Source organism: Falco peregrinus, chromosome 4 (genome assembly GCF_023634155.1).
Source record: "Falco peregrinus isolate bFalPer1 chromosome 4, bFalPer1.pri, whole genome shotgun sequence".
Classification (NCBI taxonomy): Eukaryota; Metazoa; Chordata; class Aves; order Falconiformes; family Falconidae; genus Falco; species Falco peregrinus.
Window position 1 is genome coordinate 97,106,908 of NC_073724.1, and position 16,744 is coordinate 97,123,651.

At 45.4% G+C, this 16,744-nt stretch overlaps 1 protein-coding gene across 5 annotated transcripts in view; it reads left to right on the forward strand.

The window, feature by feature from the left end:
- STARD13 (StAR related lipid transfer domain containing 13) overlaps positions 1-7,862 on the forward strand; it is a 297,105-nt gene extending 289,243 nt beyond the window's left edge. For all 5 annotated transcript variants that reach the window (XM_013302212.3, XM_055801536.1, XM_005241161.3 and 2 more), the window contains 3 exons: positions 1,057-1,274; positions 4,454-4,630; positions 5,000-7,862. In XM_013302212.3, coding sequence (XP_013157666.2) covers positions 1,057-1,274; positions 4,454-4,630; positions 5,000-5,117 — 513 coding nt within the window. In that variant the 3' untranslated portion in view covers positions 5,118-7,862. The remainder of the gene's footprint in view (positions 1-1,056; positions 1,275-4,453; positions 4,631-4,999) is intronic.
- Positions 7,863-16,744: the final 8,882 nt, after the last annotated feature.

A 16,744-nucleotide genomic window follows, 5' to 3' on the forward strand; every position in this document is an offset into this window, starting at 1 on the left:
TGGATGTGGGCGAGGGGAGGGAGTGGGTAAGGGCACGCGCAGGTGAAGGGTGTGTGAGACGGCAGAGGGGACTGGGAGTCACTGGAGCTCCAGGGCAGGGGGCCTGGGGGAGCTTTGGGGAGAAGGAATTATAACAACATAAAATAATATAAGGTGGGAGGGGTGGAAGGTGAGTTTCTGGGAACACAGGTCTGGGTCTGTGGGAGGTGCTGGAGGTTTCTGGAGCACTAGCAATGGTATGTGAGGATGCTAGGGTGGGGAGGAGTTAGATAAGCAGGGCATGCAAGATCCAGTGCTTACAGTTAATTTGTTTGCTGCCTGAAATATAACCCCTAAAACCATGCAGAAAAGCTGTGTGTGGAATTTAGGACATTCATCTTATGCATGGCCAAGCGCTTTCCGCTCCCCTTATCGCATGCTGTGGAGGTGTAACAAGTAACAGGAGCTGTGCGCTGGGAAGGGTTAGCAAGCAGTTTGTATGTTCCTTCTTTGAAAGGCTTTCTCCCAGTACCTCCCTTGCAACTATTTTGAGGAGCAAACATCTCTGTACCTGATACATAACTGAATCAATGTATGTTCTGCTCTTCCACCAGTTAACCAGGAGGACTAATGGACCCTCAGTCCCAGCTAGTGCATCAGATTGCCCAGGGTGGTAGCTTTATTTCAGCCTAGGGTCTCAGTCTTAATGTTTGTTTTTACTTCTGCACACACATATTCTTCATTACACTTAGGATGCTTGGGGTTGAAAAAAAAGTGGCTGTCGCACCAGAAACAATAGAGCAGCTCCACTGGCTGTATGGAAACTGGTCCAGATATATACTGGTGTGAGAGCAGAAGTAATGTTTCATTTCATTTTTCCATCCAGGACTAGGACACCTATGTTTTCACATACAGTAGAGCAGCAGCACGTGCAATAATAGTAATGATTAGCAGGGAAATATGCATGCTTTTAAGCTGAAGTCAGATACCCATGTCAAGATATTGTGCGTGGTTATCCTCTGCTGAACATAGGCATATAAACTATGGGGGGTTATGTTCTTTGTTGCTTTGCTCCAGGTTGGGGATGGGAACCCGCTGAGGCTTTGGAAAGCCTCGGTGGAAGTTGAAGCCCCCCCATCAGTCGTCCTGAACAGAGTGCTGAGAGAACGTCACCTCTGGGATGAGGACTTTTTGCAGTGGAAGGTGGTTGAGAGCCTGGACAAGCAGACAGAAGTTTACCAGTATGTTTTGAACAGCATGGCTCCTCATCCTGTCCGAGACTTTGTCATTCTAAGGTAAGCAAAGGGCAGTTCTCCAGTACCTTTGCTTCTTGCAGTGCATACAAGGAAGATCTGGTCTTATCTCAGCCTTCACATCGGTATAATTGTGCTTCAAGAGCTCTGCTTCTGGGCAGCAGCGTTGATTTCTCAAACTGAGTTAAAATTGTACACCTAGAGTATGCTGACCTTTTCTCTGATGTAATTTGAGCCGCACATACTCCTGAGGCCATAAATATAATTTCTTCCTTAGAACAGATGTCTGATAATAGCTGCTGTTCTCTCCTAGCTTTGTTTGTTATCAAAACAGTGCAAATAGAACCCAATTGGTTTTTACACTGCTTTTGTTGTTCTCTGGGGAATGTTTGATGTTTAAGAGCCAAATGTTTAGCAGAGAAGATAGCGATGCTTTTAAGCTAAGGTTGTTACACGATGTCTATATAAGTTGTTATCTTAGATTTGCAGTTGCAGTCTTTGTAGACCAAGAAATGCTAACCCATAAAACTCCTAGTGTGGAAATGAACAGAAAGAGGCAGTAGATATGTATTCTGACTGCCTTCTAGGGGATGACATCTCTCAAATAAATGTATAGCTGTATATCAATATTTCAGACTCAATCCCAGTTCTGACATTGTCTATCTGCCTGTACAGAGCAGACAAAAAAAATTGCCTCTTATGCACCTTCTGTCTTTGAAATCCTGGCCCTTTGCTTGCTAGGAGCTATTGTGGAGCTGCTGACATTTCACTTACAGAATCAGTCCTACAGTTATTTATTTCAGGATGATTCTGTGCATTCCCATTCTTGGTCTCTGCTTTCTTTGATTGGAATGATGCACCAAAGAAATACTAAGCAGTTTTGACAAAGGAGATAGCCCAGTGAGTTAGAGCTGTATAAGAGGGCACAAAGATTGAAGGAAAAAGATGAGCCAAATAAAAGGGATGTACTATTATAATTATATTTTATGAACTTCAGTATTTTCTTAAAGAATGATAACATGCAGATATTACCAGTATAAGGGAAGAATTGTTGGAAGTCTTAGGGGAAAATATAAAAACTGTTTTCTTTAAGTTCTTTATAATGTTAAAACATCAGTCCTCCCATTACTCTATTTCCTATGCCTTCCCACAGTATACTGGGCTAAATTAATTATTTTATATTTATTCTAATTATTTATATTATTTTGTAACTGATTTTCTTATATAATTGACTTGAACTAGTGATAAATTTGGCCCTCTGCATAGCACAAAGAAGGTTGTCTGGGAGCAGCAGGGAGGTTTTGATGACCATAATTCTGTCCTTAAATTTGCCACTATTTACTGTTAGATTTCATGGTTGTTTATGTTCTTTAAAGACCTGCCATGCAGTCACATCCATTAAAAAAAGCTTGCCATCAAGTTCTCGTTCTTTTCACTAACCCAGGCAGAATGACCCCCAAGGACTGAAATACATATCATAAAACTGAATTCTGGTGGGTATTTAAGGGGTGAAAGCAGCCATCAGGCAGATCTGTCAGATTCTGTTGTTTATCTCTTTTGATTTATATCGTTAAGTGTACAGCAAGGTTAGCCAGCAGTATCGCAGCCAATTTGATACCTTGTGATTGGTGGGAAGTGAGCAGTGAAATTCTAATTCCCCTCTGGGGACATGAATAAATATATTTTAACAGACTGTGATTTTCTCCTTCCCAATCAAAGTTTTGGCTGTGAAAGGATAAACTTAGTTGGGTTTTTTTTTCTTTTTTTTCTCTTTTTTTTTTTTTTTTTTTAAATTTAAAGTTAACAGTCATAACAAGGGGATTAGGCTGCCTTGAGAAGACTCTAATGGTAAGGAAATAGGGGCGATGTTTCATATGCCTGGGATCTGACGCAGGTCTCAGCTGTCCTCCCCGGGCATTGCTTTTTGTTAAAAATTCCTGAAATGTTTAATGTTCAGTAAGTATCACAGCATATCTGTGGGTTAGGTGCCATACCCATTTTTGCTACTGTAGGATATTTAAAGAAGTACAGAAACTGGCCTAAATCTGTATAACTGGGAACAGGAATCATAAGTCTCTGCAGTCTCTGGGATACAGTTTTCCATTTCACAAATGGCCCAAGTAAGTGCTGCATAGTTACCAAAATGATATGGTCACATCTAAGCACTGTGCAGACATTCATAGTAGATGGTTCAGCATTTCACAGTAGATCTGAAGTGTGATTTCGTCCTCTCCATGTGTTTCATCTGCCAAGATAGCTCATCGGTTTTATTAATGCACAGACACATGTGAAACCTTCTGAAGTCACTATCTTTCTGCAGTGTCTTGAATAACAGCTCAATTTCATATAAGAAAATTGCAGAATGTTAAAATTATCTGCTGAAGTCCAAACTTCAACAGCCTTTGAAAGCAGCTTACCTGCTAAAACATGATACTTCCCAGGGTAGCATAATCCCTGTCTCATACAGTCCGTGGCAAGATGATGTACATCACACAGCACAGTGGGAATTTCTCATTTCTTTCCGCAGCATAGGAAAGAGCACAGACCTATCCTGTGACATTCAAGGCAGATGAGAAAGATGTGAGACACTAGAATATGTAGAGAATGCTTACAGCACAAGTGAAAAATTTTAAGTATTAAAGTTTAGGTCTCCTGAACTTGGTGGAGAATTTCTGCAGCGTTTAAGAGAGGCTAGAAACTTGGGAGATGGAAAAAATGAAAGGGCATTTTGTTTTTAATTCGGATACCTTTGAAACATGTTCTGATGATCTGGGAGTTTCAGAAGTCAATGTGGGTAGTAGAGAGGATTTCTGCTGTGCTAAACTGTATTTTTTGTTCTATAAATTTGTGTGGGTGCAATGCAACATTTCATCCTTTGCTGGGTGGCTTATGCTCACTTTATCTCCTTTTCAAAACTTCTGTCTGCAAAAGGCCGTATCATGCCCTGTAATTCATAATGGTTACAAAATGCTCATGTGGAGAAGAAAAACTTCTCCACCTGGAGCCTGCAGCAACATAGATGGGTGGCCATTCCACATCATGGTCTGACTCCCTGCTGGGGAACACGAAGCATCTCCAGGACCTCCTGGGACAGTCCAGTGGCCTTGTACGCAATAACAAGGACAGACAGACAAGCAAACTTTAGTTTTAATCCTGATTCTTGCTCCTGTGCCCAAAAGCTTTGTTACTAAAGTGATTCCATCTTCAATGTGTTGCTGCAGGACGTGGAGGACAGATTTGCCAAAGGGGATGTGCATGCTGGTTGCCATCTCTGTAGAGCACGAAGAGGCTCCTCTTATGGGAGCTGTGCGAGCCATCGTGATGGACTCTCAGTACCTGATAGAGCCGTGTGGCTCAGGGAAAGCCAGGCTGACCCACATCTGCAGGATTGATCTGAAGTAAGTATCCCCAAAAAGCAGATGTCCATTCAGCAGGGCAAAAACCTCCAGACTGGGGACAGCAGGTTTTGGGAACAGAGAACACGGTCAAAGTAGTTTTGCTGCTTTGGAGTCTTCCTGCAGTCTTTTCTATCCATCAAGCTCATTTCTCCACTCAGCATCTACCGCTGTTATGATGTGATCATAGAAATAAAATCTGCTTATTTGATTACTGCAAGGGAGAACTTCAGAGTACACTTAACAATGACAAGTATTTGAAGGCTCCACTGCTGTGGGCAGCAGGGAGTAGGAAGCATGGCAAGCCTTTTTCTGCGGGGCATACTTCTTAAGTGTCTGAGTTTCTCAATAATTCTCTTTCCATTTCTTCAGAGGACGTTCCCCAGAGTGGTACAACAAAGGCTTTGGACATCTGTGTGCAGCAGAAGTTGCCAGGATCAGAAACTCATTTCAGCCTCTGATTGCTGAGGGACCAGAAACAAAAATCTGAGGAGGTGCTCCTGGGAGCATATGAGCGTAAATCCGGGTCTGGCAGGGACCAGGAATGCTGAAAGCAGGAATCTGACCAGACCTGGCTCTGTACAAAGCTGAAACAGGAATTTTATAGGAAAGTTCTTTTATTCTGGAGGCTTCACCTCCCCCTGCCACATCCCTTCTGTATTAATTTCAGTTATTGAAGTAAACATTTCTTCAGAGAGCTTTTATCATTATTACTTTAAAATCAGACTATTGCCATTACTTGTGTGTTACATAACTCTGGTATTTAAAGGCTTCCAAGAAGCATATTTTAATTGTAAATAAATTATGTACAGTATGTATATATTTATATTATATCTATATATATATGTATATGTATAAATTAATTATTTTGTATATAACTCAGTGCAAATCACTTGCATCAGTTGGACCTGAAGTGAATCTGTCACTTGTTTCTTAGTGTGTCACTGCTACATAATCTGTGTTCGCTATTGTCACAGGGCTACCAGGCATCATCCATGTGATAAGAGAAACACCTGTTCTCAACCGTGTTTCGTGTTTGTGTATGCTGTGAGAAGGTACCTAGAAATAGATGTAGGAAGAATTAAAAGAGCTGAGGAAGAAGGAGGTTACTGTATGTTGAAAAATAATGAGGAGCGGATCAGTTTCACCAAATTAAATATTTGAAAATGTAACTGAGATAGGCCATTTATATTCAGCTGCAGAATTGTGACTGTTAGTACAAGGTGTTGAAAACTTACCTATTGCCTTAATTAATGGCATATCTGCCACTAGAGACCCTCACTACGTGCAGCATTCAAAGTAACTGCTTGGACTTGAAGAGTACAAGATAATGCTGTATGTACCGAGGTGTCTGAAATCAGACTGGTAAGTTATGAAGCTGTAAACTATTTTTTTTTAATTTTTTTTTTTTTTAGGATTTTGTCTATGTTCTGAGTGTTTCTGTGTTCTTTCCTTCTCCCATAGAGACGGCTGTTAAAAATCTCCAAAGCAGATTTTCCATATCCCATGGACACAAAAACATGCAGATGAATACCATGCCTTGTAATATTCTTACTGTACAAATAACTGAACTTTTTTAAGCTTTTAAACACATCTCTGAGATTTAAAAGACTAAATGCAGACTATGCTTGGAAAAATTGCTTTTATAGTAACAGCAAGCATTTTCATATTATATTGCACTGATCTGCATGACCCTGCCTCTGTAGGCATTGGTGGGAGCAGAATTAGCCCCTGACTATGAGGAGTAGGAGCCATTTAAGCCTATTATATAATTTCATTTTCAGGGACCTATTATTTTGCTAATGGAAGAATGCTTTAAAAGTAATAATAATAATAATTTGTCAACGTTACCTTTGAGGCAGAGTTCTGTTTTGTTTTTAACTAACCTAAGACCAAAAATGATATTACATCTATGACTCAATAAGAATGTACAAGCCTGTTAATACTGTTCTTCATTAATCGCATTTGTTCACTTTGACTTTATTTATTGCTGCATAAATTAGCTGTGTCATTCATAGCCAGTGTTTTAGCTCAGTCCTTCCAACAAAATCCATTAAGATTAGTATGAGGTCAATTAAGCAGGATACATTTCCTACTCGAAGCTACGGCTTTGTGCCCTGATTCACTAAATGGGGAAGTCTCTTGAAAACCAGTGCATTGAGCCTGCCCCAGGTACAGGAGCTGTGGGGTGGACCACGTGTGGTCCTTGATAGCTGCTAGAGCACGGTGCCATTGTGCACACATGTGAGGGCTGCACTGCGGGCGGACAGTCCTGCAATCCGAGGAAGCAAGCCAGTGGACAGGGGCAGGGTGAGCCAGCACAGTGTCCCCTTGGAACAGCAGGACCTTTACAAAGTCACTCTTGTCTTCCCCCATGAGCTCTCACCCATGTTTTATTGTGTAACTCATAGGATGAGGGAGGCTGGCTGCCCATGAGCTCCTCCTGCCTTGAGCTACAGCCAGCAGGGCAATATGCAAGGACTGACTGCTCGATTTCAAGTGTCAAAGACAGGGGAAGGCTCACACCCTTGCATGACTGTGCTGAGGTCTGGCAGTCACCAGCCAGCCGCAGGGTGCCAAGGTCCAGCCTTCCCAGGAGCAAGCTGTGGCTTGTAAGCTGGCAGGGCAAGGCCAGCCCCTGGTTCCAGCAGGATTGCCGCCCCAGAAAGCGGCGCCTTGTCCCCAAATGCCTGTAGCCAAGGCAGCAGGTTTTGTGCCAGCTGTTTTCCAAAACACCACCCATTAGAGCACTTCTGCTACATTAGTTTGCATAAACGAATACAATAGTGCCTCAGTATTAACGGGCACAGAATTTCTGGCCCTCGGAATGGCAATTGTCTAATAGTAAAAATTTCTTACTAAAATGAAGGGAAAACCTGGACAGTGGTTTTATCCTGTCTGACAAGTCATCACTTAGCTGGAAGGGGTCCTGTGCCACCTGTTAGCAAGGTAGGCTTGTCCTACCCTTGCAGAAGCTCAGTCATGTGCTTATGGCATCTTTAAGCTGTGTATCAATGAAATAAAATTTCTTTAAAATGCACATTATGCCATGTCTACCATTCAGCTACCACAGTATTTTTATTGTTACATTGCCATTGAGAATACATTATGATAATTGCATTTTTAAATGTTATACTCATATCAATACCTCATATTTTTACCTCATCTGTTGGTATCAGTCATTAATTGTAAATAAACAATTGCAGAGTTGAATAAATTTGCATACACTAAAGAATCACTTTTCCTTCGTGTGCTCATTTTGTCCATTGGCACAAGAAACATGGTACATTTAAGCCCTTGCTTTCCTTATTGCAACCTGCAGCACACTGAACTGTTCTGTTATGGGACTTCAATAATGATTTTAGGCTCAAAATGATATTGTGGTTCATTATATTTATCCTATGGTGTCTTTAAGTATACGTGAGCTTCATGGCAAAGATTATGTTTTCCAAAGAAGCCATTATGCTAGGGCAGCTGGCATGAGAAAAGTAAACTCACGTCCTCAGCAGTATTTGGCCCCTGATTCCCACTGAATTCAACTGTGTTTCTGCAGCAAAGTTCATGTCAGAAATCTAAGGCTAGGTTCATAGGAGCCACGGTGGAGCTGGGATGCTGAATGTTGGGTCCATATTATCAGACTTCAGCCATCTTGAATCCATCAAGCCACTGCAAAAGAAAATAAGATGCAATGCAGGATAGTGGTTTGTGGTTTGTCTTACACATATCTAGAGATGGAATAAACGTCCCTGTGGATGGGCCTTATATCTCTCCAACTCTCTCTGGAATTATCAAATGCAGCACAGTCTCACAAACAGGATGCTGAGCACGGGGTCAACTATGAGAGGCCATCTAGGAGGGGATAAGCCTTTATGTCCCATCATTCAGGGAAAGCTCAGTGTTAAACTTCGGACTGAAAGGAAGCACATTTCTCCAATTATCTGCCATGGTAGAGATGGTCAGCTGTGTAAGTCTGTCCTTGGTTGCAAAAAAATATAGTATGTTATGCATTCTCATTCCCATCTCTCCTTCCCACCCACCTGCAGCCATGTGAGGGCAAACAGACTGTCTTAACCTTACCAGCACCGATGTTTCAGCTCCTGGTATGCGCAGTCCTTGCACTGTTGAGTTCTTGGGCATCCATCCTCTTTACAACACCTTGCAGGAGTCACCAGCAAGGCATCTAAGTTACCCATGAGCCAGCAGTGTGCCCATGTGGCCAAGAAGGCCAGTGGGACCCTGGGGTGCATCAGGAGGAGCGTGGCCAGCAGGTGGAGGGAGGTTCTCCTGCCCCTCTGCTCTGCCCTGGTGAGGCCACATCTGGAGTGCTGTGTCCAGTTCTGGGCTCCCCAGTTCAAGAGGGATGGGGAACTACTGGAGAGGGCCCAGGGGAGGGCTGCAAAGATGATGAGGGGACTGGAGCATCTCCCTGATGAGGACAGCCTGAGAGAGCTGGGCCTGTTCAGCCTGGAGAAGAGAAGACTGAGAAGGGTCCTTGTCAATGTCTACAAATACCTTTGGGCAAGTGTCAGGAGGATGGGGCCAGGCTCTTTTCAGTGGTGCCCAGTGACAGGACAAGGGGCAATAGGCACAAACTGCAACACGGGAAGTTCTACCTGAATATGAGAACTTCTTTGCTTTGAGGGTGACAGAGCACTGGAAGAGGCTGCCCAGAGAGGCTGTGGAGTCTTCTTCGCCAGCGAAATTCAAAACCGACCTGGACATGACTGTGCAACCTGCTCTAGGAGAACCTGCTTTAGCAGGGGGTTGGACTGGATGATCTCCAGAAGTCCCTTCCAACCCTGACCATTCTGTGATTCTGTATCCCTGTCTGAAGCACTTGCTCTGCAGAACTGATGTCAGCCTTGGAGGATCTTGGCATGCCTAAGAAATATTGCTCTTCAAAATGGCAGGTATCTGTTAGATGAGAGCACAGGCTGAGCATACTGACATGACTGGGAAATGAAAATACTGGAAGAAATACCCAGAAGACTGCTGGAGTCTGCAAGTCAAAGGAGAGGATGAAAACTGATACTGCTGCTCCAGCTCAATAGCGACCTGGAAGAGCTGGGGAGCAGAGATGTTGCCAGAGAGGAAGCAGCACTTGAATGGCGCGACCCACACATGAACCCTTGGGGATTCAGCATGGCCACGTCATGCTCTCCTTGCCAGATGTATGCCAGCTATACCGTGCAGAAAGCAAACATTTTCCCCCAAAGCAGCAATGGATGCAGAGCCGGTCCCACCTAGCACTGTGTGACAGCAGACTGCCCCGCTGCAGTGTGCCAGAAACCGAGCTCAGCAAACACACAGGTACATGGAGCCGAAGGGCTGACACAGAGTAGAGCAGTGGGTCTGGGTTAATGAGTAACAACAGGGAAAGCATTGCAACACTGCAGATAGGTACGTATTTGCCTGTCTTTCATAGGGTAATGTTGGGGAGGTCTCACACACTCCCAGATACCCTCCCTAATCCACAAGACCCAGACACCAAGAGCCTCTGTGCCTCTCTTGAAGAAAGCCTCTCATGCCATCCCTTGCAGAAAAAGTAACCTGAATACTTATCTCCTTCCACCCCTTTGATTCTGAAACTAGGATCTCTATCCTGCCACCTTACCACTGACCACTTACCACTGACAGGTAGCTGTTTTCCACTGCTCTCTTCTAAGCCCAGCTCTTCAGCCCAACGTGCCCTCTTCCCTGCTTCATCCCTGCATGCCTGTCTGGGTTCCAGCCTGAGCCCTCCTCACCCAGCCCAGGCTGCACAGGAGGCCACAGGGATCAGCCTTCAGGGCAGGGTAACAGTGGCCAAGTCGTCAATGGTCCCCTCCCCAGCTGCAACTGCCAGGCATTGCCAGCTCTGTCTGCAAATGTCCCCACCCCAGGGACAAATCCCTGGGGTGAGGAGAGATGGTTTCTGCTTCTCTCCTCCAAGGAAGCAGGAAGGCAAGAGCAGGAAAACAACCAAAAGCTTGTACCACTGCACAGGTGCTCCTTAGTCCCACCGCAATGACAAGTTGGGGCTTTCCATCCTCTCCCAGCAGGTGTGTGTCCAACAAGATGGGGAGGCTGAAGGCAGCCATGGTTTGAAGGCAGTGAACTGCTTTTTACCTTGAGCAGGGACTTGAACCTCAGTTCATTGGCAGCAGCTTGCAACGAGACGGGATGGGGTCCCAGCTGTAACTGCTTTAACGAGAAAATACCTCGTTCTTCAGCAAAAGCTTCTGCTCCAGCAGGAGACTGCCCTGCTTGGCCAGAGCAGCTGCATGGAGCTCGGCTGGCAGCCAGCTAGGGGATTAAAGCTTATTTCTTAATCAAAATACTCAATTCTGCAAAAGGCACTAGGGAAACAGCCTAAAACTGCAGACTCTGCTCTTTCTCTTTCACCTGCTTGTAGCAGCTCTGGGACAGACAGAGCTGAAACACAGAGCCAGCACTTGCTACAGGGAGGATTTGCAACAGCTTGCAATTTATGGGAGCAAATTAGCCACAGGGACATCTGTCCCTCCCCAGGCCACGCCTGGCCTGCTCCTTGCTGGAATGACTCCTTTTCCTTGAGAGAATGTATATCAAATTACTTACTCTTTTTTTTTTAAAAAAAATTAAATAAACGTGGGAACCACAGGTGGTGGAGCAGATGACAGTAACCCTCGCAGCAGCATCTGCTGGCCAGTACCCCGCCACGTGTGGGGGACAGATGCTCACTGGGTGCCCGCACGCATCCTGACCCCAGACCTGCATGGGGGCAGCAGCCTGGGGTCTGCCAGCCCGCTCAGCCACCCTGCTGCGTGTCACCCAGCCTCACCAGGCTTGGTCTGCATGGCAGCAGGACCAGAAGCACCACAGCTGGTCTGCCTTGACCACAGGGGTAACTGAAAGCAGAGAGTTTGTTTATCAACACCAGCCACCCATCCCTGTGACATGCTGCTGGCTAAACAGCATCAGCAAAGAGCCCACCACAGCTGCAAGTGCGGATTGCCCTGGGTTTACAGCTGCTCCGGTATTTTGCCCAGTCTCAGCTGGCTCCCAATGGGACAGTGACTCAGAACTGGGCCTATGAAGTGAGAATGCAGGATTTAAGCTCTTTAGCCTGGATTCCTCTTTCCCTGAAGAGTCACGTCCGTGTCTTCCTGGTGCAGGGAGGAGGGATCACACCAGCCTGTACCCCTTCTTACCCAGGCTCGCAGCGCTGGGCTCATCACACGTCGGCTGCTTTGCAGAAGAGGTTAAAAACCTGATGTAGAGATAACTTCCCATTCTTCAGTGGATGTATTTGGGGCTCCCTGGTGAGCAATAGGGCTATTAGTGAAGAAGTATGAGCCCTGCTGCTGCAGCTGCATTGTCGCAGCATTGGCAGCCATGCCCACACGCAGGGCACACCAACAGCTCCCTCCTGGGGCCGTGGGACTGTGACAGCACCGTTTCGAAGCCAGCTTTTGGCAGGCCACCTTTCCCACCTCCCACAAGGTTGCAGAGCCTGAGCCAGACTGCCCCCCAGCACGGCACCGATGCACGCCCAGCCCTGCCAGAAGAGGACCCACCCCAACGCGGGGTGAGCCACCATGTGTTTTAATTCCATACCCTTCCCAAACACTGGACCAAACCCCATCCACCAGCATCACCTTGAATGGGGCGTACTGCCTGGCCACGCTGATGCCCAGCCACGGCCTGATGTCTTTGTAAGCTGCGGTTATCATCCAGCTGTCTCGCGTAATTCTCTGCACAGTCAAGGAGGTGCCAGGACACTTGTAAATTGCTGAGCAGTGACATTCATCACACTGCAAGTAAAAATAATGGTTGCAAATAATGAAAAATTAAATGAGTATCACTGGGCTAAGCCAAAATGTTACAATATGGCCTCCTTGGCCTCCCAGTATTTCTTGCCTTGGGCGACGTTTTCCAGCAATCACTGGTATTTATCAGAAAAGAGATACAGTTATTGCATTTGGGTTTTTCAAATAATTGAGTAATTTAATCTTTTAAGTGCCTCTGAGATCACTTGCTGTAATTAAAGACAGAAGACGAATGACTGAAGTACAAGAGCATTGGAGGACTTTAAAAATGAATGTGTCCTTGACTGCATCTCCTGTGCATTTATATAATGATTATCCCACATTAATATGACCAAACAGATAAAAGGACAAAATAATAAGAGCTTGGTTGCATTATTTTTCTTCCAGCCCAAAAATAATAAATCACCAGCTGGCGGAATGTGCCTGTGAATACCAAGCAGGAGCAACCACGTGCTGCTGAGAGCAGGACCCCACCGCCTCCCGCTGTGAGGTGCAAGGAAAGGCAATATCCGCTCACGGATCCTGCAGCAATGTGGCAGATAAATGAGTTACAAATGTGTATAAAATTCACAATCTTCCATCAGAAGCAGACTTAAAGGCTCAGGAAATGCTGGGAAAGATGACTGTAACACTGGCAGCTTACTTTATGGGCACTTACTTTCTTAGCTTTTGGAAATAAGACCCATTTGATCCTAGTGGAGAGAGGGAGGCAGAAGGGTTGCTGCAAAGTAATAACTATCAACAAAACAATCTGTAAGGTCTATAAACGCTATTTGTCTTCTAAATAAACAATATGCTCCGACACACCCATGTCATACTTTGGTGGTTAGCTCCCCGTTTCACAGCCCAAATGTAAAGTATGTGCCCAAAGAGGGAAGAGGAGGTGGTGAGAGAGCTGGAGCTGGCCCTGCTCCATCTGCCAGGCAGCACTACGCCCCGGGATCACGCCTGTCCCGGGCCGCAGGAGCAGCACCCTTGCACCCCTCCGGGCACCCTCTGGTCCGACCGGAGAGGCTGCAGCCTGCGGGGAAGCCCTCCCCACCAGCTTGCTCCCCTCCCTTTCCTGGCAGGGCATCTGATGGCCTCCAGCTTGACTGTGCTATTGCCAGACTACAAAACTTTGTCACCTCGTAAAACTTTACAGCACAGGTAGTTTATACCGTTACACCTCTTGAACTAAACACTTGGCCAATTTGCGATTCCCTCCAGTGGGAGGAAACCCAGATTTCGTGGGTCAGGTGTTATGTTTGCGCAGCCCAGCTGGCTCAGAGTGCTGCAGAAAGGCTCCTACAGAGCCCTGGGCGCAGAAGGTGGCAACGCAACAGCCAGCTCACCACTGAAAGCCAAGCCACCACCACAGCCAGCATCTCACCAGGACGTGCCATCCGCTCTGCTCTTCCTCTGGGCCCCGCCGCATGTCCCGCTTGGGAGGTGCCTGGGGCTCAGCCCCCCTCCGGCTTGGAGGTGCATCCCAGCAAGGAACAGCCCTGGGTGGGAAGATCCAGCTTGGAAGCTTCTCTGGCTCCTGAGAGCCAAACAGGTGGGACTGAGATGGTGCTGCCCAGGTCCTCATCTTCCCTGCAAGGACTGACACCATAAAAAAAAAAATCAACAGTGAGAAGTACATTATACATCACAGGTTAGAGGGGAAGAGTTAAAACTCATCCCTCCCTGCCAAAAAAAACCCTAAAGTCTTGTGTGTTACTCTCTCAGTAAGGAAGAAACTCTTTCTACTAATAGAAAGTAGAAATTAAGTAGAAATTCTTTAGTTTTAATTTCCTTAAGTAGAAATTAATCAAACCTGATGTGAATTTGCAGCAGTATTTAGAATCTATCATTGCTGTCATTCCCACTGCTTTGCTCAGTGCTAGTGACAGCAACCACCTCTCCTGCACTTCAGACCCCCACAGGCCTCCTGGGACTTGGGCCAGAAACCCACCTGGATGAGCTCAGGACAGCTGGGACCCCATAATGATGCTTTGTGGGTTGCGCTGTGAGTAGCTCTTGTGACGAGGAAAAGGGTTTTGACAGTAAAATTCATCATGTAGGAGGTATATCATTAAGGGACAAATATGGGAGATAGGGAGCTTTCAAAGTAGATTTAAAAAATATATTTTTGTTTTTTAATTAAGAATATTTGATTTTTAACAAAGAATATTCCCATGGCCCATCTGACTGTTCCCTCAGCTCCCAGGGTGAGGACCTCGTGTAGCTGCTTGTGCCTGTGACTTTTCTGCCCTGTTCATTAGTATTTTCCCTGACTTCTCTCTGCCTCACTGGCCTTTCTGCCACTCCTTCACAAACACACAAAGCATCACAAGATAATAGCCAGCAAAACGTCAGCACCCACAAGTATCTTGGCTGCAGGCTGCTGTTATTTCAACTTTCTGGTTTCTTAATGATCTTAGTTTTCTCAGAACCATTTGACAGTGATGTTTTTGTTCAACTCATGAAGCAAAATAAAAGCCTCTCATACATTGGACCCTGCCACTTTCGTCTCACCTCGTTAATTCCTTCTTTCTCCAACCTTTTAAAAAGGGTGGGCTTAACCAGCCAGCACCAGCCATAGCCTTGTGACAGCTGGGGAAGAGTGGTTTGGCAATCCACGACTGGCACATCAAAGACTGGAAGAGCTTTCCCCTTTCTTTTCCTCGCCTCCTCTTCTTGGCTTTGCATGAGTGGAGAAGGAACAAGACTGAACTTTCTCAGCTGAAGCTGAAGCCTAGCTAAAACTGTCTCTTTCACTCTGAGTAAGACCATTTTTGCCTAAGGGTTTGTTTGGTTGGTTTTTTTTTTTGCAAGCAGAACGAACAGATCAAGATTTCTAAGTGACTAAAAAGCAAACAAACACAATGCAAGGAGAAAAGTGAAGGGCAGGCTGTGTGTTTAAACATGCTGACACTTGTATGGCCACTGTCCTATTAATTAGTATTGTCCCTTTCTGCTCCCACTTCCTTTTAACCTTGACATTTACTTTCCTTAGGATGTTTAACAAGGATGCCACAAACTGACTGCTTAGTGCCACAACTATGCTGACAAAAACCCTCAAGCCTGTGAGTAACTCTACTGGAATAGAAGAGCTGTCAAATCCACCGCAGTGTTACTATGGAATAAGCTATTCCAACGAAACACTCTTATATTGGTATGGTAACTTCCACAGGCTTTTAAAATAATAACAGTCACAAAAAACCCTACACAAAACCAACAAAAATTCAAAGAACCAAAACCCCTCCAAAGGACTAGGTCTGTTGGAAAAACCTCTCGTAGACACAGGCCCCAGCCACCTCCAACAAAAGTTATATGTGACATTGGAAAAACAAACAGAAACACTTAACTCCTTGCAGAATTGCCGTAACAGCCTCTCCTAAGGTACTCTGTACTTCATGTTGCAAACAGAGAAATTGGACAGATTAAACAATAAGATCATGATATGGTTTGGAACTTACTGTATCTTTATTTAATTTCTGAGATTGTCATAAAAACAATGTAACACTCATTCTTTCGTTTAGCAAAGACGCCCTTCCCACAGTCACTTCTGCACAGTCTGTTCAAGAAATAAAACAGAAGCTCTGCATTCACGTCACAAAAATACTTGGAATAAAACCATGATTTTCTATTTTACAGCATGTTTAATCTGGAGCACTGAGCAAACGGGCAACAATATTTCATTCAGAAACACTGTTAAAATCAAGAAACTAGTTCTACACAAGATACTGTGTGTTAGCATCCATCACATGCAGACTCCGGTTGCTCTTCAGAAAACAAAACACTGTCTTCCCCTGAGCTGCCTTTGTGGTTGGACTGTAGAGTCCCCTCCACTCAGAGCCCTTGCCACTGCCACCGTTTCTGCCCTGGATGCACAGGTGGTGACAGGGAAGTGCCAGATCATCGCTCACACGTGGGTGTTGCACACAAGTGCCCCACAGCCCACAGCCTGGTTGCAGGAGGCGATTATCGCATCGATCTGCATGAGCACACCGCAGTTCTCCTCGGACTGGTACCTAACCTTTGCCTGCTCAAGGGCCTTTTTGTTGTTAGTGGAGGGTGATTTTTTCCCAGAAGACTGACAAGAAACTCATGCTGGCCCCTGATGACATAAAATGAAGCAGATTCCCAAAGCGAAACCATACCATTACGTCCCTCAGGCCAGCCTGCATTTTCCCGGTGCCATCACCGTGCAGTTTGTTTGCCGAGAGCTGCATGTCACTGTGCACGGAGCACCACAGGCAGGCTGCTTAGGAGAAGACTTTGGCAACTGTCGTGCCCAGCTTGAGCTGGCCGTGGCTCTGCGGTGCTATTTAAAAACTCTTGAGAAGGGAACTGTGCC